This window comes from Macrosteles quadrilineatus, unplaced genomic scaffold (genome assembly GCF_028750875.1).
Source record: "Macrosteles quadrilineatus isolate MER2022 unplaced genomic scaffold, UCM_ALF_1.0 Scaffold_8__2_contigs__length_117827958, whole genome shotgun sequence".
Classification (NCBI taxonomy): Eukaryota; Metazoa; Arthropoda; class Insecta; order Hemiptera; family Cicadellidae; genus Macrosteles; species Macrosteles quadrilineatus.
Window position 1 is genome coordinate 101,977,238 of NW_026542601.1, and position 23,205 is coordinate 102,000,442.

Genomic DNA, 23,205 nt, shown 5'->3' on the forward strand with positions numbered 1-23,205 from the left:
AAAACATTCAGTGCCAAATCGCGAGCCACGCTTTTCACAAAGCTCAGCTATCAAAAGAGAACTGTTTAGCTGTGTTTTTAAACTGTCTCTATGAGGATTAGAAATTTAGTTTAGGCCAATTATAAGTTTCCAATGTAATGTGTTTTATATTAATTCCTATACTTTCTCATTGCGGATGCAAGGCTTAATAAATTATGAACAATCAATAATACTAATGTAAAGTTCAACCAAATTGTTTCTAACCATTTGAAAATATGAATAATAATATTGAGTTCTGTTATAAATTTAATATTATGGATTTAACATTTTATTACTTTTATATTTTGAATGACACGTCCATAAATAACGAAATAAGTTTTAATACAAAAAATACCACTCACAGCTTTCTAAAACTAGGACTAAGAAGATATAACGGATGACTGCTTTTCTGCACTCGAATCCGCATCTTCCAAAGGGTTCTTAATTACATCAGTTACAAACGAAAAGAATTAAAAAGAATCCCCTTTTAATTCATTTTCTTAACAGAAGAGTCTTTGAAGTAGAAGATTACCAGTTCCAAGAAACCAACATCGGCTGCACAATGTATCAGGCAAGCTTTTAGTTCCTAACTATTCTTCAATTCTAATACGATGAGGTATTACGTAAATGACATAAGGAATTTTGTAAGTTTACGTTGAAATAGAAACATTACCTAAAATACAATTGTAAATAATGGTAAAAGATACAACAGCATAAAAACTGATGACAGAATATGATGACGATTGTTAGTGTAACTTAATAATTGTAGTGAGTTGGTCAAATGGTCTTGCGTGGGACTTTTACCCGAGGCCCCGGGTTCAAATCCAGCCTGTCGCCAATTTTAGATGAATTTATCTGTAAAAAGTTTCCACAACTAGAGCATTGCGACCTAAAACTAAAAGTGAGACATGAGAAAGTGTAGTTCAGTAAGGTAGTTACTGGAATATAAAAATCAATTAAACGTTTTCACTTACAGTAAAAACCCCTTCTATGCTAGCATTTATTTCAAGCCATTTAAAAATAAATTCACCGATATATAAGCCTACACACTCATTTAAATTATATTCCTCCTAATTTGACATAAAGTAATTATACAAATCAATCTTACACCAAATAAATATTTGGTAATAACGTTTAAAGCCAAAATACGATTGCCACCCTCTCTGTCTTTCCCCAACACTAATTGCCGATTCAGTCGCACAGCTGTTACAGTGCAACACATCGTCTCGCTCTAATGCCTCTGCAGTATCATATGAGAGACATTATGAGAGCTTTAAAACACATCAGGAGACCGCTAAATGGACCTGTTCATAAACAGAGGTGACCGTGAACGTTTCCCCTGCGAAGTAGCTAAAAGAGAGATTGCTTCATTTAATATACGTATACTCTACGTTTAACGAAGACATTGCTTCATTTAGTATGCAAACGAAAACTCAACAGAATGTGGCATCTAAATTGGAACATTGTACAATATGATTTGTATTCAGCAGCTCGACTATTATTGCTATTATACAGCAGTAGAACTAGGACAATGCATCAAATAGTACGTATACCACATTTCAACCGTGTTGTGTCATATGTAGTTGAAATGTGTCACATGTCAAATTATATATCGCTTTATGAAGTATACTCGAATAAATTTGCTACGATTTATCTATAGTTATATAGAAAAGCATCATGCATGAACTAATTTACTGTACCTTAGTTTTACTTAGGAAATGACTTAGTTTATCTACCTTTTAAATAAGATGAAGTACAAATTTTAATACCTAATGGTCTGTGTTTTAAGCATACATTATCAGTTCCGTGTCATTTAGAAATGTATACAAAATTGAACTAGAAAACTATACGAATGCAAAACAATTTATTCTGGGTGTTAAATCACCCTCTCGAATGAAGTAGTAAATCTTTTATATAATAACCAATTAAATTCTTTAAAAATTAAAAAATCTAAAATTAAAACAGTTTTTATTTCCGTACACACACTACAATCGCTTTTAATAGTTTGTAATGATAGTTTGGCCCATCTCATAACTCAGTTGCAGGCCATTTCAGCGGTTTCAACTCCTCGCCCTAAGCACTGAATAGCAGCTAATGGCCTTTAATTGGCTATAAAGCCTGTCCTACCTGAGTGTGATTGGGAAACTACTAGGTACGAGTGCCTCATAAGCTTGAGTATGGAAATACAGATTATGGCGCTATCCCTGGGTAGATAAATTAATGGTTCAAACAAATTTTCAATAATTTGACTAATGGACTAATAAAAAATAAATCATAAACGTACAAGGAATGAACAAGCGTTAACAAAACTAGGTCAAAAGTTTAATTTCCTATGAACACGAACTTTTGAAAGAACAAATAAAGGAATGAGCAAATGAACGTAGAAATAAAAGAGTAAATAAACTGATGACAAAAATAAATATTTTACAAAATAAATTTAAAGATTAGATATTTAAATTAAATCCAAACTAACAAATAAATAAAATGCAACATTTTACCATCCTACAGAACCAGGTGGCAATCGTGTAACTATTTATACACCCGGGTAAAAAAATTACCTAGTTATATAAATAAATAGTATGCATACAAAAAAATTTGTGATGCACGACAACACAATACAATTACAATAATGAAAATAATCAGGTCGTAACAAACTATTTTATTTTACTAAGAGCCTAAATTTAAAAATATGATTTTCTGTAAGAAACAAAGAAAGCTTTTCATTTTATAGGCTTTACATTTGGGGACGATGGTTCCAAGTGGGTTCAATTTAAGACCTAGATACCATTTTCATAAATGGACGATCAATTAATTCAATCTAATTAATGGTCGACGTTACAATGGCAACAAAAAAAGGTTTAGGACAGTTGCTTTAATAAACATAAACAACAGTAATAGCGTAAGATACTTTATAAGCATAAGTTTTATTTTTTGTTTGTAGCTAACACTTTTATAACCTTAAACCGATGACGACCTACCGAGAAAAAGATCTTTCAAAATATACCCGTCTAATCCCACAAGTTTGAGACTGGAAATTGATATAATTAAGATCGCTTTTGAAGTGAAGAACTCACAGAAGAGCGATCTGTTAAAGTTTTACACCGAATAAATATTAATTGAATATCGCTATAATTTACTTCTAATAATCATTCTCTATAAATAAATCTAAAAGCGTTTAAACTAATTACAAGTGTTAAAACTGTATTAATTTCGATCCGATAAAAACAGGCTTAATAAGATTTTAATGGTGATGGAAATCTGGACGCATTTCTTCTCGGAATTTTGCCTCGTTTTCGTTAATATTATTTTTGGTAATTGCTTTGAAGCTTTTCATAGAAGGTTTTTTTGTTCCAAATACGTAACGTATTTTTCAAGCAGAGCGGTGTGACTTTTATTAAATGTAATGTTCGATACAGAATAAGTCCTGTTTTGCTGTGTTATTAAAATAATACATTGCTAATAAGATGTCCTACAAAGGGGGGAAAAGCTAGTTTTTAAATCATTTAGTTATCGATGAAATTTAACAATCGATAATAATTTACACTAAATATTACTACACAGTTCAGAAACATTGAAAAACTAACGAGGGTCCAATTCTTTATTTTTTGTGCTTAAAGTTATCTTTTACATTATGTTGTACATTGTTGTGGAAGTAAAATTAAGGTAACTTTACGAATTAACATGTAGAATATTCAAAGGGTTTGCTTTACTTGTTAATACGTTAACTTTAAACACAATACATAAACTACAAATACAAGCATAATAAATATTGTGAGGGTGGGGTGGTATTTAATGATATGGGACTAATAAGCATGGCATTTAGAAGAAACATGAATTTAGGTAAGGCATTGTGTTTAATTTTTATTGAAATTATGGTACCTTATCCCAAAACGTGTACTAGGTAATCTCCTAAATTAGGCCTATAACAGGGCTCACATAATCTTAAATATTTAAATTTGGTATTTCGTTTCCGAATTCCTTTGGCTCTTCTACTTGACCGATTTTCATGATTGAGGTCTCAAATTGAAGGCCAAGATTTCACATCAAGCATCGGCAAATATTTACCTACTGTATTACCCGACCAAAACACATAATTTGATTTATTTTCGAATTCTTACATCAATTTAAGATGTATTTCACCATTTATAATTATATAATCCTATATATTTTAGTCTAAGAACCTCCAGCGAAATACCGGCTTTCATTTAAGCTAGGCCTATTTGTTATTCATATCGGACGAGTTTCAAGTAAGCGCAAGTTCAACAACCAAAATAAACATTATTTTTCATAAGGTTTTTCTATGATTAAAAATCAATAGCTCCAGTATTGTTAATGTTTTTCTATTTAGACTTAAAAAAAGCGGTAAATTAGGCTTTAATTTGAGTGTTGATCGTTTGAATCAGTCAAGCTAAAGATATTACTCAATCAAAAATCATAAATTTGATTATTGCTCAGATATTATAACTGATTTAACGCTGAGGAACAGCATGGGTCCTCTAGTAGCTATTTATTTAGATTCTCATATTAAGAGGAATAATGAATTATTGATTTTGTAACGCAAACTTTACATATTGGAGCAAAGGTAAAACATTCTGAGAATATTAGTTTTTAAATGTTCAACCACAAAGTTTAATTTGGGCAGCAGTGGTTACTCGGAACGAAATTAAACCAAATATTTTCCCGCGTCCACAAAACATCCCACGGTTAATTTGCACAAATTGCCCACAGAATTGTGATACCGAGAGAGGAATGGGAATGAGCCGAAGAGACGAAGAACGCAAGAGGGTTCAGGCTGCCACAAAAACCAGTCAGACCGCCAGCCCGCCTACTTCGGGAACAATTTGCGAATTTGCCTAATTCGCCCAAATGTTTACAATATCCAAAACGTAATGGCCTGTTGAATATGCAACGATAAAAATTAAATTAGCGTATTATACCGAAATCAATTTCTTACGAAGACAGTATAATTAATGTCTGAGGTGGAACCCGATATACATTTAATAGCGATGATGGCAGCCTAATAGCTGGATTATGCAGACCGGTCTTTATCGATTTGTCTCGCACTGGAGGCGGTGCATGTGTTGTGCAGCTGAATGAAGCATGCGGTGCATAAGCATGATGTGCAGTCGAAGCATACAATGAGCATTATGTGAAGTGTGGGTATATGTGTGATCATTGTAGATGGATTTCAATTCGGTACATATTCAGTTATTCGACGCAATCTACCAAACAAATCAATGAAGTAGGTATGTTGACAATAATTGTCTGACCAAATGGTAGTCTCCGACCCTGTGAGTCGATGGTTCCATCCTCAGTTAATCAGTTATGTACCCAGACCTCATTGTTATTTAACTACCAATAAATGATGGCTTGTAACAAAAGGTTGATGATAGATTATAAGATATTTTGACTGTTATTTAACTTAAAAAAAAAAACAAAAACAAAAATAAAAAAATATATTAAAATAAATTTTTATACACCTAGAAACTATCCAAACATCAATTTATGTAGGCTATAAGTACTTAAATTAAAATTCAATTACAAATTAACTAGAAGTAAAATCTTCCTTACATTCAAACTACGATTTTTCGTTAGTTTCTTGTTATTATTAACTTTGTAAATTTTTGTCAGCCCCATTTGAGTTATTAAAAAAAAAGAAATATATTTCATAGTTTTATGGATAAACGGTGGTTAGCACCCTAATACCACCTACTGCATTGAAATAAAATCGCTTATTAGCAGGTACTTATTAGCAAAGACCCAGCTCCTAACTCAACATTTGTTGCAGATCCTCCAGAGACGCGGTTGGTCGGCACCCCCGGGTCAGACGTGGAGGAGGGGGTAGACACGGTGGTCCTGAGGTGCGTGACGGATGCCAACCCCCCGGCGACCATCACCTGGCGACGCTCGGACCGCCAGGAGGTCGTCAGTGCCGAGGAGTCGCTCCAGTTCCGTCCAGTCACCAGAAGAGATTCTGGGACTTACACGTGTCAAGCTAGCAACAAATGGGGTTCTAGCGACCCTCTTACCGTCCAGTTAGACGTCAAGTGTGAGTACCTATTTGTTTGTACACTTCTGCTAGTTGTAAGTGGGGTGAGCGCCAAATGTAGTATTTGGAAAGGATTTTGGTACCGACCACACCTAATAATTATAACCTAACCTAACCTAAGGGTGGACTACGTTTTAGGTTTGGTTAGTCTAGGAATATTTTGCTATCCTGAAAGCCCCTTGGTATGTATCCAACGTCACCATTCACAATGATTGCAAAATTCCTTACTGAAGAAGCTACGAGCTGCAGTAAAAAATACATCTTTAAGCTTGGTTATCATCCGAACCATTTGGCCCTCAACCTCCTAGACAACAGTCAACATGTCTACAGACTAAAAAGAAAAATGTTTTAGACCTTCCGACTCGATTTGTACAGCAGCTCTGAAATGTATTTTCTTTGTTTTTTTTTTGTTTTTTTTTATGCTAAAGCTGTTTAGCTGCTAACTCATGCTTTCCAATTTGTATTTGATTGTTAAAAATGCCATCATATTTACTTATTGTTTAATGTAAAACAGATTGTAAATAAAACTATGTTAAAAAAATTAAAATAATTAAAATCTTATTTGGAAGTAGATTTATCAGTTTGGTCGGTATAATACCAAAGTACCTTTGGAAATTCACTAGGGTTCTGGTAAAAAAAAAAAATACTGGCCATGTCTTTTATGGAGGGTCTGTCTTTAGTCTATAGTCAAGTCAAAGATCGTAATCACAATTAATTACTATTACTGATTATCATGGTTTTGACAGTCCTATCTCTCACTTAACGATTGCCAATTATTGCCATGGTTTTCACCTATACAGTCAAAGCAATTACTATAATATACAAAGGCTTGAATTCACACTCACCCTTACTTATGGTGTTAGGTCAATGCCTCGAGACCGCTTCTAGTCTTTGCCAAAAGGTTTCACCAGATCATGACACTGCAAAATCTGGTCTTTGGAAATTCGCAAGTCTTTTAGTATTGAATTTTAGTCAGGTCATCATAACGACAAACTTAATTTTTTTCTATGTTTTTGGCAGTATCGAATCATATTTTTAATAATATTGGTTATAATGGTTTGGAATTGTTTTAAACCACAAACTTGTTGGGTTCCATGGTTTTGTGTTGACAACAAATCCATCAGGTTTGGAAGATAAAAAATAAAAATGTGGTTGTTATTAGGTAAAGACTATATTTCCACCCTGGTCAGATTAAGCATATTGTTACAAGGAAAGGCATATGAGAACAGCAAGCGTTGTGAAAAGACCAAAATTATACTAAACATAAATATAATGTAGCGCCTTAAATTTAGCATAGCCAAGAACAATAAGTGTTTAATTACCACTAATAAAAGTTAGTTTACTAAGTAAATTATAACTGTTAAAAAGACAGTTGGATTATGCATTAAGAAATTAAATATCAGAGAAATCACAAATAAAGATAACTTTACGACTAAGAACTCCTAACTTGATGAGAACTGGTTGATTGTGTTTATTATTAACTTTGCAGGCTTCCATTAAATGTTTTATCGCCATCTTAAAGCCCCAGATATATTAAAGTGGGAAATAAAACAGTGAATTTCCATTTGAAGGTGGAATCATAATTGTTTAATTAAAACTCACCTCCAGAAAATTATAACTGTTTACTCTTTTATTTGACTGCTTCAAGCTTTTTATTGCGATATTGCTGTTGACCTTTATTACCCCATGTTTACTTGTTACTATAAGAAGTTAATTAACATAGATTATGAATACCAGTATTCATACCAACATTTGGTTCACAGTAGCATATGAGTTGTACAGTTTCCACTGTCAATACACCTTTTGTCTAAGCAGTTCCCTTATGCTCTTCAAATAAATTAATTCCAAGAGTTTATTTTTAAGTTAATTTGTAAGTTTTGCATCAGACCTAATATTAATACCACTGATTCTTAAAAAAAACAGGGATCCCCTGTTTATTACAAGTTTGCAAATGTTTGGAGATCTAAACATAAATCTCCAACTCTTCACAAGAGATTTAAACATAATATAAATATTGAATATCTAGCTTTTTTACTAAAATTTACACTATGTTTCATGCTCTCCTCATGATTCTCTTTGTAGGATACCAACTATGTACTATGTTATAAGTTCTTGTTATTCTCTCTCAATTCCTTTTACAGAAATTATCATACGCTTAGCCTTGTACAATCTCTATCTCTAGGGCAATAATTTTAATTTATTCAACATTCCTAAACCAAATCCTTTTCAAATATCACAGGGCTATGTTTATACATCCTTGTGCTAAAACCACTCATAATCCTTTAACTAATCATTTTTCACTCGTCCGAGATAGTTGCCTGTCCATATGGGTAACTATCACAAAGACAAATTCCTGTTCTTTGTATTTTGTACTTCTGTAGCTAATCACTTCACTTCAGCAACATCTTCCTCAAAATGTATTTTATTTCCTTTGTAACACCAAACTTTCTTTTACAGAATTCACATTTCTTTACTTGGGCCTTCTTCTACATAGCTCTTTGTCCATCCAACTTCATCATGTAAAGTGCCAGTTACCATTTATGTTGTATTTTTATATCAATATCAATGGTGATATTCGGTTTGGTTGTGAGTTAGGAAGTTAAAGAGTGAATAGTCTTGTTCTCATTTTGGAAATTTTAGTTATTGGCACTAAAGAACCATGCTCAATGTGTTTTAAATAGTGTTCATCATCAGATTCAATGCTGTAACTGAGGATATACCAACCAAAACACTTGATCATTTTAAAAGCAACATAGTTGTGGTATGTTTTGATTTCACCTATACTCTTTGAAGAAATTTAGAAATATGGGGTGAGGTAGACTGAATATTCATAAAAGAAGTCGTCTGTCCTACCAGAAGAATTTAGTTTTGAAAATATACATCTTACATTATATAACACATTATTAATCTATTTCACACATTTCTTCTCCAGATGCCCCAGTGGTCAAGTCCGTGGGTCCTGACCGTTTGACCACAGCCTCCCTCTACTCCCAGGCTCTGTTCAACTGTGAGGCCGAGAGTCATCCTCCCCCGCAGTACCAGTGGCTACAGAAACTGTCGGCCACTGCATCCCAGGACGCCATGGTCCGGGGCTCGGAGCGTCAACTTCTGCTGCGTAACGTCACCTACGACCACCAGGGAGAGTACGTCTGTAGAGTAGTCAACTTCATCGGAGGCAAGGAGAGGATGACTCAGAGCGAGGCAGTCAGTTTGCAAGTTGTCGGTAAGTTTAGTTATGTAAAATGTTATTAGATGAACCTGGTATTCGTTTTACTGTGTATTGGTGATTTTCACTTGTATCTTAGAAAACGTGTAGTTTTTGCCTATACTGCAAGTGTAGATTTGAAAAACTAATATCATTAGACTTTTGGATAAATAACTTCTTGATCAGCACCATCCAGAACTACTAATTCCAGGATATTAAAGCCCCATCCATACGGACCAGCTGTCAGAAAATTTCTTATTCAAAAAGAAAATAGTTCTGTGAGCCAGCCACATAATGCCATGGAGTATAAAATTATATTTTATACCTTTTTTTGCTGGCATATGTTATGTGTCATAACAGTTGCTAAAGCTCTTAATAACGCAATCCATTGGCTTAACTTGGTAAAAAAGGTTTGTGTATTTGACAGAAAATTGTAATTTAGATCAGCACGATCAGTAGCTCATATCAACTACTATGATTATGATTTTAAAAATGGTGACAAATTTATATAATGGGATGGAATGTATAGTTGTATCAATATCCAAAGCTAATGTGCAGTATAATTTCAGCTTGCCTGTAAAATGAGGGGTTTGTCATTATAAATATCAATTGCACAAATGATTAATGTTAATAATGTTCATTCTAAGAAATATCATGTCCAATAATAACTGTAGTTTTTAAAAACATAAAGACTTTTCTTACAATGGCTTCGTTTGTTTGAGTCAGTATTGAGTTAACAATACAATTGGATTTGTGTTGAAGATACAATGTTATGTTTACCAGAGATAAAACTAATATAAATACCACACACTACAAGAGATAAATTTAAACTTTTTGTAGTTTGCTATAACTTATCTATATTATACTCAAACAAAAACATTAACTTTAATGCTTCTACCAGCTTGCAGTTTTTAATGCTATGACCTTTTGCATATATTAATGCTTGAATGCTTCAATTTGCTGTTTCATTCTTGATACTTTTCTTACATTTTGAAGTTTGTTGAAGTCAGCTCTCGATTTGGCTTTCTTAAGAAGAGTCTTTATCTTTAGACTTATTCTTTTTGTTTCCCCCAATAATGTACAAACTTGCTTCTTGCCATTTTAACAGAAGGTTTTTCATAACTTTACTAAACTCTTTAGCAACTATCTCATTTCAACATAGTAAATCATTCAAATAATTAACAGGATGTACATATAAGATTTTCATATTTTTTCCGGACTTACATTATTTGAAAAATTTCTCCTGACTAAAATACTTTCCCTGATCTTCCAGGTCCATGAATATCCTATTTTTAAGTTTTCAGATTACTAAATTTTCTTATACTACACTTATTTCGTTACAGGAGCGCCACAGATCCTCAGAGAAGGCGGGGATGATGCGCTGGTAGAGGTGGTGATGATGCGAGGGCAGACTGCAGTGCTGAGGCAGGTAGTGTGTGCTGACCCTCGACCTCGGCGACTAATGTGGGAGTGGGGCAGTCTGCAGCTATCAGCTGGACAGGGGCTGGGCAGATACCATGCGGAGGACCTTATACAGGTGAGCGGCAAGGGAAGGCAGGGGGAAGATGCGAAATGGAGGCAAGAGAGAATGCCTTGAGGAGGGCAGAGAGAATACACAGATTACCTAGGATAAATTCTGGTTTTTTCTGAAGAGGCAAGAGGAAAAGAATAAAGAAGGGAACAGAGTATTTGCAGATAAGGCCTCTCGCCCACTATACGATTTCAGTCGTACGACACTGTGTCGTACGATATTCTTATCGTATGTGTGGTCCTCGCCCACTATACGACACTTTATCGGATAAATGACCAGTTGCTCGGTAGCCGTGGAGGAGTGAGTGTGTTGCGCAATATCTTAACAATGGTTTTTTGTGTCAATCAATGAATCAGTTACGTGTGGACGCTATGTTTCTGCTATGGCGCAGAATTAAGCGTCGTAGGATTAAGCGGAAGTATTGGATTCACCCTATTAATTAAAGTAGGGAACACACAGGATCATTTCAAACTCTTTTTGATGAACTTCGGCTTGATGATAACAAGTTTTTAAATTACTTCAGAATGTCTGCTGCGTACTTTAAGTGGTCAATGTGGGGCTACATCATTAAAAAAGTAATTATTTTTTATGTGTGGATTATTTCTTAAGTTAATGTAGGTTATTGTTATGTTAATGTTCCTACAGTATTTAAAGACATTTTAAAATTATACGAGTCCGTGCCATTTAACAAGTTTTTAACTTTACTAATGTTTGTTATATAACTTTCATAGGTCTTAGGATGGTCTTGGTCAAAGGTTTGTATGTTCGAACATGTTTTGTATTGTTTTTAAATTTTAATACTATTTGTATATAATCTGCAAAAAGTAATACTTAGGTATTTTAGACAAACTATTTAACACAATATAACTTAATTAATAACAATGGTTACCGGTATACAAAAATTAAGGAATAATACAAGTCACATTGTTTTATTATTATTTTTTTAATATTTACTTATAAGTAATGCAGTACATTAAAATATTGTGAAGAAAAAATATGAACGAACTGTCAGAAATACAGACAAGATCAAAATCACGCAAAATGTTAGTTGAAAAAGACAAAAACTAAGCGATATATCAAACATTATAATAAACAAGTACCTATGAAATAATTGTAAAAAATATATGCATGATCAAAATTATGCAAAAAACGATTTAAATAGACGAAAACACCATTTTAAATGACAAAACTTAAATTAGCAAAAGTCATGGGAAGTGAACAGCGAGAAGGCTCAACTAGAACTAGGATTAGGAGGACTTGGGGAGAACGCACGACATACGATAAAAATCGTATAGTGGGCGAGCGCCCATTTGATCGTACACGCCACTGCGAGTTAGACAGTCGTACGACAGTCGTGTATCACAGTGGCAGTGGACGACTGCTTCACGACAGTTTGTCGTAGTCGTGAGATTATCGTATAGTGGGCGAGCTCTCATAAGATCCAATGGTTCACTGTTGAAATGTTGTCGTTCCGACACAGTGTCGTACGACCGAAATCGTATAGTGGGCGAGGGGCCTAAGGGTTATGAGCAAAATCCACTTGCAAAATGAAACCAATTAAATAGAAGGGAACAAAAAGTCGTAAACAATTAGGTAAGGTTCATATTCCAGATGTATGATTTTTAAAATCCATTTTCAAAAAACTATGGAAAAAGTCATAACAATCAATACAGAACCTAGGTTATCCTATTTGTCAATGTGATTAAAATTGGCCGAATTAATGCTAACTAAATAACAAAAGGTCATTGGTTGCAAGACAAGATTTTTGACTTATCCTCAAAGATTTTGTTTAAATTCAATTGTTATTGAATAAATAAATAAAAAAAAACTTGTTGAATAAACAAAACTACCATGAAGTTAAAGAAAAACACATTTAAGTTGCAACAACCAGTGACACATTCTTTGTCAGTGCTTTTCATTTGATGTTTTCACTTATCAGCTGGAACTTTTCAATTTGTATAAAGCATTCTTAATTATCTCATCATCATTAAATTACTCTGGGTAGCCATTATCTTTCAGTAAACTTGCAAAGTTGTAACCTTTATGGGAGAACTTGATGTCACAATCAATATCTGTTACCAAAGCAGCAAACTTAAACATCAACAGGTGTCCACAACAGAGGCTTATCTTCAAAGTTCATTGTTCAACGTGTCTCATTTAATAAGCTTAGGCCAAATAATTCCTTTAAATAGGTAAACTGTCTTAATAAGACAGTTCCCACTCATAATATTACTTTGTGTTAACATTTTCTTCTTACAATAATAAATTTCCAGACAATTTCTAGGCATGTATGCAATATTTTTCTCTATGATAAATTCTTCTAATGCATATCAGTTAAAATGGTTCTTCCTATAAGGGAAACTTAAACCTTTGTTTTATAATGAATATAATTCCAGCATACTTAACTTACACTTATTACTCTTGCATAGTTATAGTAGCCTTTTTACAAATGTAAAGATCTGGTAGGTGTCCTAGAAATTTGTGGTCAGGCATATACTGTAATTTTGCATACCTTTTCCAGTAAAAAAATACAACTTTAAAATTGTTTTTCTTGATGCTTCTGTTTTATTTTACTTATGGTATTGACTGATGTTTTATTTTATTTTGGCAAAGTGAGGTAAAAAAGAAGTCTAGAAGTTCATGTTTGATATCAATTCCCATTCAAAATTGTTTTGATGAAACTCTGTTACAAGAATTAATCTACATTTAATGGAACAGAAATTACTGATTTAAAATATAAAAAAAAACATTACAACTTAAAAATTCCTTATTATTTTAAACCTTACAGTACTGCACTCAAATTATGTTCTTCATTTTTTCTAAACACCTAATTCATACTCATCCCTGGTTGGTAAGCTGAACCAAAGACTTTGAAGTAATAAACAAGCTGCTAAATAGCTTAGTTGATAGGAGGAACTCAGTCATAAATGTTACCTTTATTTCAATCTAGATGAACTTTAAAAGTTTCCTTGTTTATTTGCAATACGAGTCTCCGTTCGTGCCTTACGGTATTGTGATGGATTGAGGGTCTAATTGAACATTTAGGTAAGATGTAAGTTTTATGAAGTTAATTAAATTAGTCTCTAATTCAAGTAGAACTAACTCTGTTGGAAAACTTTCTCACATAAGGTTTTCCAATGAAATAAAACACTATTTATGACTATTTCTTCAAGATAAATGTCTTCCAATTTTCTGTCACTCATCACCAACTTTTATTCCTGTTCCCAGGATGAGAGGGAGGACTGCTATGAGGCTCGTCTTGTGATTCAGGATGTGGAACCCGCGGACTCCAGGAACTACTTCATGTTCGTAGAGAATGACCGCGGCAACGACCGGCACTCTGTGCGGCTGGCCGTCCGTGGTTCGTATGCTGGCAAGTCTTTCACCTTTTGTTTTGCTCACCCTAGCATAAGGCTTACTAACACTAGCACTGCATGTAGTTTTGTTTGGTTCTGCTTAGTCAGTAAGTTAATATAAGTAATCAAAGATGAATAATTACACTTACTTTCAAATGAATCTGGATGGCAGAGAAAAGCCATGAAGGCTTGGACGACCTCTGAGTTGTTTAAAGCCTGTATCCATGAATTCAGTTGGTAGGCAGGCTACGCACACTAGAGGCGGATAACCTGCCTGCTCTGGTATATTTTCCAGCCTGAATACATCAGCTTAGATTGTTGAAAAGACATTTTAGTAGATGGAAAGCTTACTTGTACTTGGAAATAAAAAAAGCTTTCAAGTGTTGTGATTTAAATATACCTTTGTTTCAAGGGATAAGCTAGTTAACATATTACTTATAGTCAAGTAAAAATAGAATTCATGAAATGTGGGAGTCATGAAAAGTTCTTGTAAATGTTTGAAATATTATATTAATGAATTTTGTAATTAAATTTCAGTTTTCATTTAAATAGTGTATTTTGAAAATACCCAACTATAGTAATTTATGATCATCCAATTACATTCTTATATACACAATAAGCAATATAAAATTTATTTTGAGATACAATGAATTGCATACGAACTTGCAAACTTTAATTAGTACATTATTATTAATATTAAATATTTGGGAGGAAACAATTTACTTTGGAATTTCATAACTGATTAAACAATAATTAATTATGTTTGTTTTGGGATTGTTTTATTAATTTTCACTATCATCTGAATTCATTCACAGTAACAGTTACGCATTTTTCTGAAAGCTATTTACGTGTCGTAAATTCAAAACCAGCAAAATAACCAACAAACCCTATTAACTTTTACTACACATACTGGTACTGCATTGCGGCTCCTAAGAGATCTTAAGTAGTTCCTCAGAAAATGTCATATGTTACCATTGTTCTCACAATTTATTCTGTCACAGAACCTATTGCCATGACTACCTTGATCAGCCTAGCTGGAGCTTGTTTCGTAGTCTTCCTCCTGTGTATACTCTGTGCTGTCTATTGTGTCAGAGCAGAAAAGTGCTGCTTCAATAGTAAGTATACTAAAGTCGCTAATAAATTTAAGTTTTCAAACTACAGTGTGTTACAGACAAATGAAAACTTTTATCGAGAAATACCACGGAGGCATTACCTTCTCTAATAAGTGGCAATGCCACAGTAACGGCCTACCGAAACAGCTGTTCCACTGATTACATCTGCGCAATGTTTATGTTTACAAGTTTGTTGTTGCTATTCAAAGTAAGTAAATACATTTCCCTGCTTTCAACCATAGCAATGAGCCCCCCCGAGAGACCTTGCCGCACACCAACCATACCTGTGGTTTGCATGTGATGCGCTATCCACTGTTTATGTTTACAAGTTTGTGTTACTACTAAAAATAAATAAATACATAAATTCCCTTCTTTCAACCATATGGCAAAAATCGCCCTGTGCGACCTTGTGGCACACCAGCCAGAACTGCGGTTGGCATGTGATGCAACATGGGCCCAAGAGATAATTAATTGTGCCTCTCTCCACTTACATTGTGGGGGAATTTTTCTCTTCCTTACACTTCTAAGAAACCTAAACACTCTTGTGCCCCTGGGTCTGGGCCCTTTTACATAAGCGGCCCTGACATCAACGCCACAGCCTTGTATCAGATGAGACTATGGCAGAGTAATTGTAAAATATAGAAGAACAATTAGATATTAAGATGGGGTAATTAACATTTTATGGGGGGACAATCACAAATAAGCATCATCAATTGGATTTTCAGTCATATTAAAATAGTAGGGCAACCTTGGGTAGCTAAGGCATGGATGGACATGAAAAATTTTTTTCTAAAGGAGTTTTCCATGAATCCTCCAAGGCTCTTCCTAAGAGGGTCTTATCCAATAATACCAGTTTGCAAAGGGACCAGTCTAAAATGTAATGGTGTCAACCCCCAAGGATAGCATGATTGTACTTGTACACTATCCTATCCTGAACAACTCAATATAGTACCTCACAAGAGCAAGAATTGATCTATCAGAAGTAGCAGGCGGAGAGACTCGACTATTGGATACTGAATTTGTATTTATAGTCAAAGGTGTTAGTCTACAGGAAAAAAGGTAATATTACAAATTAAAGATAAAAAAACAATATGTATAGAAAAATTTGATGTCTTTAACAAAGTGCAACCCCCCTATTAGAACAATCTTTGTCTGCAGAAAGTTTCCTAAATGAGGTTTTTTTCAAATGAACTGAGTCATTAAGATGCTCATTAAGATCGGGTTCAATGTTTTAGACAACTAAACACAATCAAGAAATATTCCAAAAGATTTGAGAAAAAAACTGGTTAACTGTTGATAAATAGAAATTTGATTCATAATCAGTGTGTGTTGTTTTTTCAGGAAGAGGTGACTTTAGACCAACAGATTTGGAAAGGTAAATATAAATAGTAAATTTTATTTCAATCTAGATAACCATTCAATGAGGAATATGAAGATTAACATGTTACTGTTAGTCATGAAAATACATTATACTTAAAATTTATAAGAAGTTAAATATATATTATTATTTGTCAGATACATTATTATATATAGGTTTACTGTTTGCTCAGGTGCACAAATGACCATGCAATGCTTTCAGTAAAAAAAAATAAAAAAAATAGAGAGAAACACAATATGTTTCCAGAGAACTGCATACTCAATATTGTTTTAAACTCCATTGCAACTCGGTTATTAGATACACGAGGCTGTGCTTACCATGTTTCATATGTTCAAACTCAACATTATGTCGTAATTACAGTGAAATGTAAAAAAAATTGTTTTTGGTTACTGATTTTGAATATTTACGGTTATCTTATCAACATAAGGGTTTAAACGTATGATTTTTTGATACTGTTAGATACTGTTCAATGAAATGGCAACCATACATAGTAGGTATTTTAAGCCAAGTATGAATGAAAATGAGTGTAGGATCTTGTAGTCTTGTTAGTGACTAAGGCCGATTGAAAAAGTTAACAGTATGTGAATTCTTTAAATATTCTGCCACCAGTACTGAGATATTAAAATGTATAAAGGTTAATCTTTCATCTCTATCTGCCATTACATAATATAGTGTTACATTATATTAGTGTTAATATAGTGTTATATTATAGTGTACTCAAAGAATAGCTTTTATCAGGTTATAAGATCCATCACACCCTTCTTTTTAGCAGTTAATTGAATAGTGGGTCAAATGACCTGAAACTGGTTATCATTTAAATACAAAATAAAACTGTAGATAGAAAGTAGATAAACCTTGGTAAATTTCGGTAATTAGTTGGCAGCTCTTACAAGTTTCAGTTCTTATTCTCCCATGTGTCTTGCACTTGTTTCCCTCCCTTGGATCCAATCATTGTAGAGGTGTGGTTCTGATAGTTTTTAAAATGCATTTTCTTTAGTCCCAGATTGTTTGATTTAGATTTGTGCGGTTAGTGCTTGGCTATAGTAATCATAAGTTTGCTGGTTTGATCCTGAGACAAGTACATATTTTGATAGTTCAAAAGTTGACTTAGCAGTTTAGTTCTTAATCATTAGGCTTTTGCTACATATGGTTGAGGCTAGAGAATCAGTGGATCATAGTCAGAACAAAGCTGCTATATCTTTCATTCAACACTTATTCTGCACTCTTCTTCGCCTTATAATATGCACATTGATGTGTCCCAGTATCAGTAGAGTAGCAGGACAGGAGTATCCCACTGGGTTTCCCAAAGATCTTTTATATTGTTAAACGGCCTGTATTTTCCCGTGAGAATGGTAGTACCTATGATATTTTTCCGTAGCGTTCCTGCACCGGAAAATTTACGACTACACCACTGATCAGTGTCATATAAATCTAATCTAATCAAAAGCAAATCCTTAGCTGTAATCAGTGGCAGATCCAAGGGGGGGGGGGTTGCAAAGAGGCAATTCCCCCCCCACCCCGAGACTTTGGTAAATAAATCTAGTTGAAATACTATAGTTTTAAATTACAAAAAATGATGACAAGTTTTTTTATCTAGATTGTCTAAAAACCCGAGTTTTCAGTTCAAATTTTCCAATATTTCTAGGGGGTGGGCCCTCAGACCCTTCTTTTACTTCATACACCCCGGAAGTTTACCCTTACAATCCAACTCCCCCCCCAAAATCATGCCCTGGATCCGCCTCTGGCTGTAACAGTAGTTGTGTATCAGTCCCCAACGTTTGTGTCTCAATAACCATCCCCAGTGTGATCTTTTACAGCGAGAAGTCCGAGTTGGACAGCACAGGGAGGAAGACGCCCAAGATAGACGGACACAGTGTGCTGCACAATGCAGCGGAGGCTATGTACTGCAGCACCCCCACAAGACGGCCCCCCCACACCATCACTGCGGGGGGCTCGCCAGAGGCCATGAAGGTGAGGCTTGCCGCCATGGTTCTGCAGCCCCCCACCAGAGTGTAAACCGCCGCGCCATGCATCAGTGTTTGCATCAGTGACTGTGTGTGATCTCCAGCATGTGATATGGACACTAGCGATTGCACTGCACCGGACTGAATCTGTAGATTAGTCTTAGCACTTATGATTTCGCTAGTCATCACCAAAGACATTGACAATAATTAAGACAATAAAGCGATAGTTAATGTATATTTTTGTAAATATTTCCACTTTAGTTTTCATACTTTTTTACAAAGGCTGCATGATCGACAAGCACTCGGGTAAAGCTCAAGCACCTGCATCTAGCACGTTTAAGCACTGCCTCACTGCATTACTGTTATACGTTTGACTGTTGTATTTCTTGTATTAAATTAAGTTGTAACTCTTAAGATTAGCCAAAGTAGTCCTTCTATGGCAAGAGAAATATCTCAGTTTAATTATTTAAAAACATGATAATTTCTGTAAATTTTAACTAAATACACATAATACCTAAACATCTTCTTATATTCACTAAAGGATTCTCTAACTTTTCTAAATTCTTTCTCAAACTTACATTTTCCAAATCTCACAACTGCATAGCACCTTTAGCACTGGGGTGGTGACAGGATGTTTGTTTTCAGAATTACCAAGCGCACTTGAATGCCACCGCGTGATTTTGCTAAGCTAGGCAGACAGTTGATGTTGTAGTGATGTATGTGTGTGGGGCTAGCGAGGTGCGAGCCATAGTCACCGGCGCAGTACGGGCGCCAGACGCAGGTCCAAGGAGGACACTTTCAAGGAGCTGCAGGTGCCGAGTGTGAGCGCTCATGGGGCCACTATCAACAGAATGTCCTACTACAACAAGGCGTTCCCTACGGACACAACCCCCCCGTCCTACTTCTGTCCGGCGCCCAACCTCAAACACAGGTTCGACCTGGACAGTGGCCGAGGTGACCAAAGGTCGTACCATGATTGCAACACTGTGTTGGTGCGACCTCACCGTGACCTGTTCACTCCTAGGACCATGCCTTTAAGACACTACCAGTACCAGCCTCATAGCATTGATAAGGCTGAAATATGATACGAGTAATGTTTGTTGATGTGATTTTAGGTTTTTCGATCTCAGTTTTTGATCAAAATGTTACCTAATACTTTTAAGAGTCCAGGAATAAAATGTATTCTTTCAACTGCGATAATTCAACTAACAGTTAATTGGTAAAAAATAATATTGAGAAAAATTAGTCATAAAAAACATAATATTCCTAACCACAATACTGTAGGCCTACTGCATTTGGTTCTCTTGTATGCTTTGCTAAATTCTAAAAAATGAATCTACACACAATGATATTTGTATATTAACTTATTATTTGTAAATACTCAAATTGAAATTGTTTATATGAATTGCCTTAGTGAGCATGCTTGACACAACTGTATATTATTTTGTAAATTTGTATTTATTTTTAAAAACATAGAACTAAACTTAGTTTCATAGATGATTTATTGTAAGTATTTGTTACCATAAAGTTATTATGATAAAAGTAAATGTTTTCGTAGAAATTGTTGCTATATCACTGTTAAAAAGTTTTAAATCTCAAAATATTTATGTGATAAGTTATAATACTTCTATTTTCAATGAAAAAGATGAATATGATTTTTATTATCAAATGTAAATAAAGGCACAATGAGATTATAGACACTGTTTTGTTATTGGTTATGCTTATTAAAACTTTTATTTGTGTTGTTGACTAAAATATTTACGTGTAATTAGACTTTTAAAACATTAAACATGTGAAATATTACATTTTCTGAAAGTAAAAAACTAATAAAAATACAAAGTCATACCTTAGCATGGTAATGGTTGACTAATTTCATGGAACATCTTACATTTAAATATATCTTTTAAACAGGTTTTATTTAGAAACATATTTTACCAGCAATTCCTTCAGTGGTAAAATTTTACTTTGTTTAAAAAAAATTTGCAAATCTTCTCGCTGATTTCAAAGATTTCTTTATAGTTAACTTCCACTGTCCATGTAGTCACATAAAGAGTTTAAGCTCAAAAACACTTAAATTGAAGATGTTTCACCTGCTCACATAATACATGGAATATATAATTTAGTTTTAAGGTAAACTTTAGTACTTAGACTGTTAGAAAAATGATTTAGTTTTGCTTAAATGTCAAAGGTTTATTTGTATCTATGTACATTGTACATACAATTGTGTGTTAAATACTTCCTGTACAGGGATCAACAGTTTAAAGAACTGATTAATGTACTCCTGTACAAAATTATTGTACGAATGATCGTATATTGTGTATGTACAGACTTGATGATGATGCGATCATTCGCAAACACGGCCCATTTTGTATCGATTATGTAATATACAGTATGTTGTGATCAATAAATATATTTCTGTAAATACTTTACTGTCTTCTTGTTTTAGATTTATATTTTGAAACATTTGTTTTTTAATGTTGAAAATGTCTTGAATTTGTAATAAATATGGAACTCTATCAGACAGTGTATGTTTTTCCTCAGATTAGTTATTCTCTAAACAATATAATGCACTACTTCTAAGTTAGTTTTTAGCTACTAGTATGTATAGCACTTTTTACTGAACTGAAAAATTATTTTCATATTTAAAATATATCTAGTCCACACAAAATTTCATAGTAATATTAAGTTTTTTGCTAACTTCTAATCCTACATTTGATTAATAATAATTATTGACATGTATTTGTATTTAATTATTGGGTTGGGCTGATATACTAGTTGTAGAGAACCCTCCTTGTTGTTGAGGCCAAGGTACAAATTCCTGTAGACTCCAAAATATTTCACCTCTGAATTAATGCCACAATCAACAAGTTCTGAGCCACTTTGAACTTTTGGTCAATTTGACTAGGATTCAAAAAAATCTATCTTTTAAGTAGATGTAAGATAATTACAATTAGTTTTAATTGGAGTACCTCCCACGCTGTCAATTAAAAACAAAATAATCTAAATATATAAAAGGCAAAGCCCTCACTGACACACTCACTCACTCACTCATCACTAATTCTCCCACTTCCCATTTACCTAGGAGGCTGAAATTTGGTACACCGATTCTTTAGGCATTAAATAGGAAAACTAAGTTGTTTTTATTCTGATCGGACTCTCGGGCTCCGCCCCAGTGGCTCTGGAGTTTCCCATGTTAACCTTATGATTTTTCATATTTAAAAGGAATTAATGAATCTTATCAGCTGTTTCAATTAAACAAGTTGGTTCTGTTCTATGATGTTCAATAGCTTTAAAGTTACAAGGATTGCCAACAGGGTGCAGCACTATTATTATTTTTTTAATTTATGACAACAGCTAATTTGCAACCAAAAGGTGAGTGAGCGTAGCGAACGAACTTCAACCTGGAGGCGAGTTAGCGTAGCGAACGAGCTAACCTGAAGGCAAGTGAGCGCAGCGAACGAGCTCCAACCTAAAGGTGAGTGAGCATAGCGAACGCACTTCAACCAGGACGTTCGCGTTTGAGTCATGCGAACGAGCTCATCTTGAAAATTAAGAAGTTAAACGGGGCAAAGCCCGCGGGTACAGCTAGTTAAACATATATTTATATTTAAAATGTAGATCAATAACTGTAGTAAATATAATAGACATTTTAGGATTTAAAGCCAGTTTATTTTTAAAATGTGGTTCTATCAAACAACTTAACTATATTATTTTCTAATAGTTTGTACTGTTAATTCACCAGCAGAACCAAATGAAAATAAATTATAACTTCGGATACTACTGAAACAAAACATATTTTACGGTACAATTCAAAAGTACCATGAACAGGCACTTTTTTTCATTGTGGTTTTAGGTACTATGAAAAAAAAAAAATTTTATGTAAGCTGATCAAAAAACATATATTTGAACTCACAGTACAGAACCTTTCAGGAAAAACAGTTTCTTAGTTATTTTGAATTTGTTTATGAATTTAAAATTGATGGTGAAATCAGACAGAGACAAACAAGGGAGGTAAACAGATGGTTCGCAGTGTATCTGACCACCAATTCAATTAAAGTTGAAGAGAACAGAACATGATCAGACCACACCAACATTCTCCCACCTCTTCCAATAACACCCCTTCAATACAATCCCCTACTCGACCTGGTCTGGTATTATCAGTCCAATGTAACTTCATCCCTGTTACATCAAACTTGTTAAACTCTCCAATCCTTTACAGATAACAGTTGTTATATTTGGTGTAGAATTCATATTATGTTTGTTGGGTACAAAAAGTAGGCTGTAATTTTCAGTACTAAAAATTAAAGGTCTAAAATTGAACATATCACAAGCTTTTTTAGTTACATTTGTTTTTTAAAGTGGATTTACTACCATATAAGTGAAAACAACATATAAATTATTTCTACTTGAATAATTCATTTACTGAAATAATTATTCCTCCTTAGCCATCCATATTTAGTTCTCTGATTTGTAACTCAGAGAAAAACTGATTCTGTATTCAGTTCTCTGATACTGGTAGGAATCACAGTGCTGAAAACTTAAGAACCCATTGTGAACTGGAGGCCTGCTACCATCACTACAAAAAAAGGTTG

General features: G+C 34.0%; 1 protein-coding gene across 4 annotated transcripts in view; it reads left to right on the top strand.

Annotated features, from left to right (window-relative positions):
• LOC129000999 (irregular chiasm C-roughest protein-like) overlaps window positions 1–21,119 on the top strand; it is a 214,204-nt gene extending 193,085 nt beyond the window's left edge. Inside the window, exons 6-13 of one of the 4 annotated variants that reach the window (XM_054428118.1) lie at window positions 5,807–6,067; window positions 9,000–9,290; window positions 10,616–10,809; window positions 14,032–14,176; window positions 15,161–15,274; window positions 16,613–16,646; window positions 18,452–18,620; window positions 19,348–21,119. In XM_054428118.1, coding sequence (XP_054284093.1) covers window positions 5,807–6,067; window positions 9,000–9,290; window positions 10,616–10,809; window positions 14,032–14,176; window positions 15,161–15,274; window positions 16,613–16,646; window positions 18,452–18,620; window positions 19,348–19,698 — 1,559 coding nt within the window. In that variant the 3' untranslated portion in view covers window positions 19,699–21,119. Of the gene's footprint in view, window positions 1–5,806; window positions 6,068–8,999; window positions 9,291–10,615; window positions 10,810–14,031; window positions 14,177–15,160; window positions 15,275–16,612; window positions 16,647–18,451; window positions 18,621–19,258 lie in introns of all 4 variants that reach the window. The other 3 variants (XM_054428120.1, XM_054428119.1, XM_054428121.1) reach the window with 3 other exon arrangements.
• The last annotated feature ends 2,086 nt before the right edge of the window (window positions 21,120–23,205 follow it).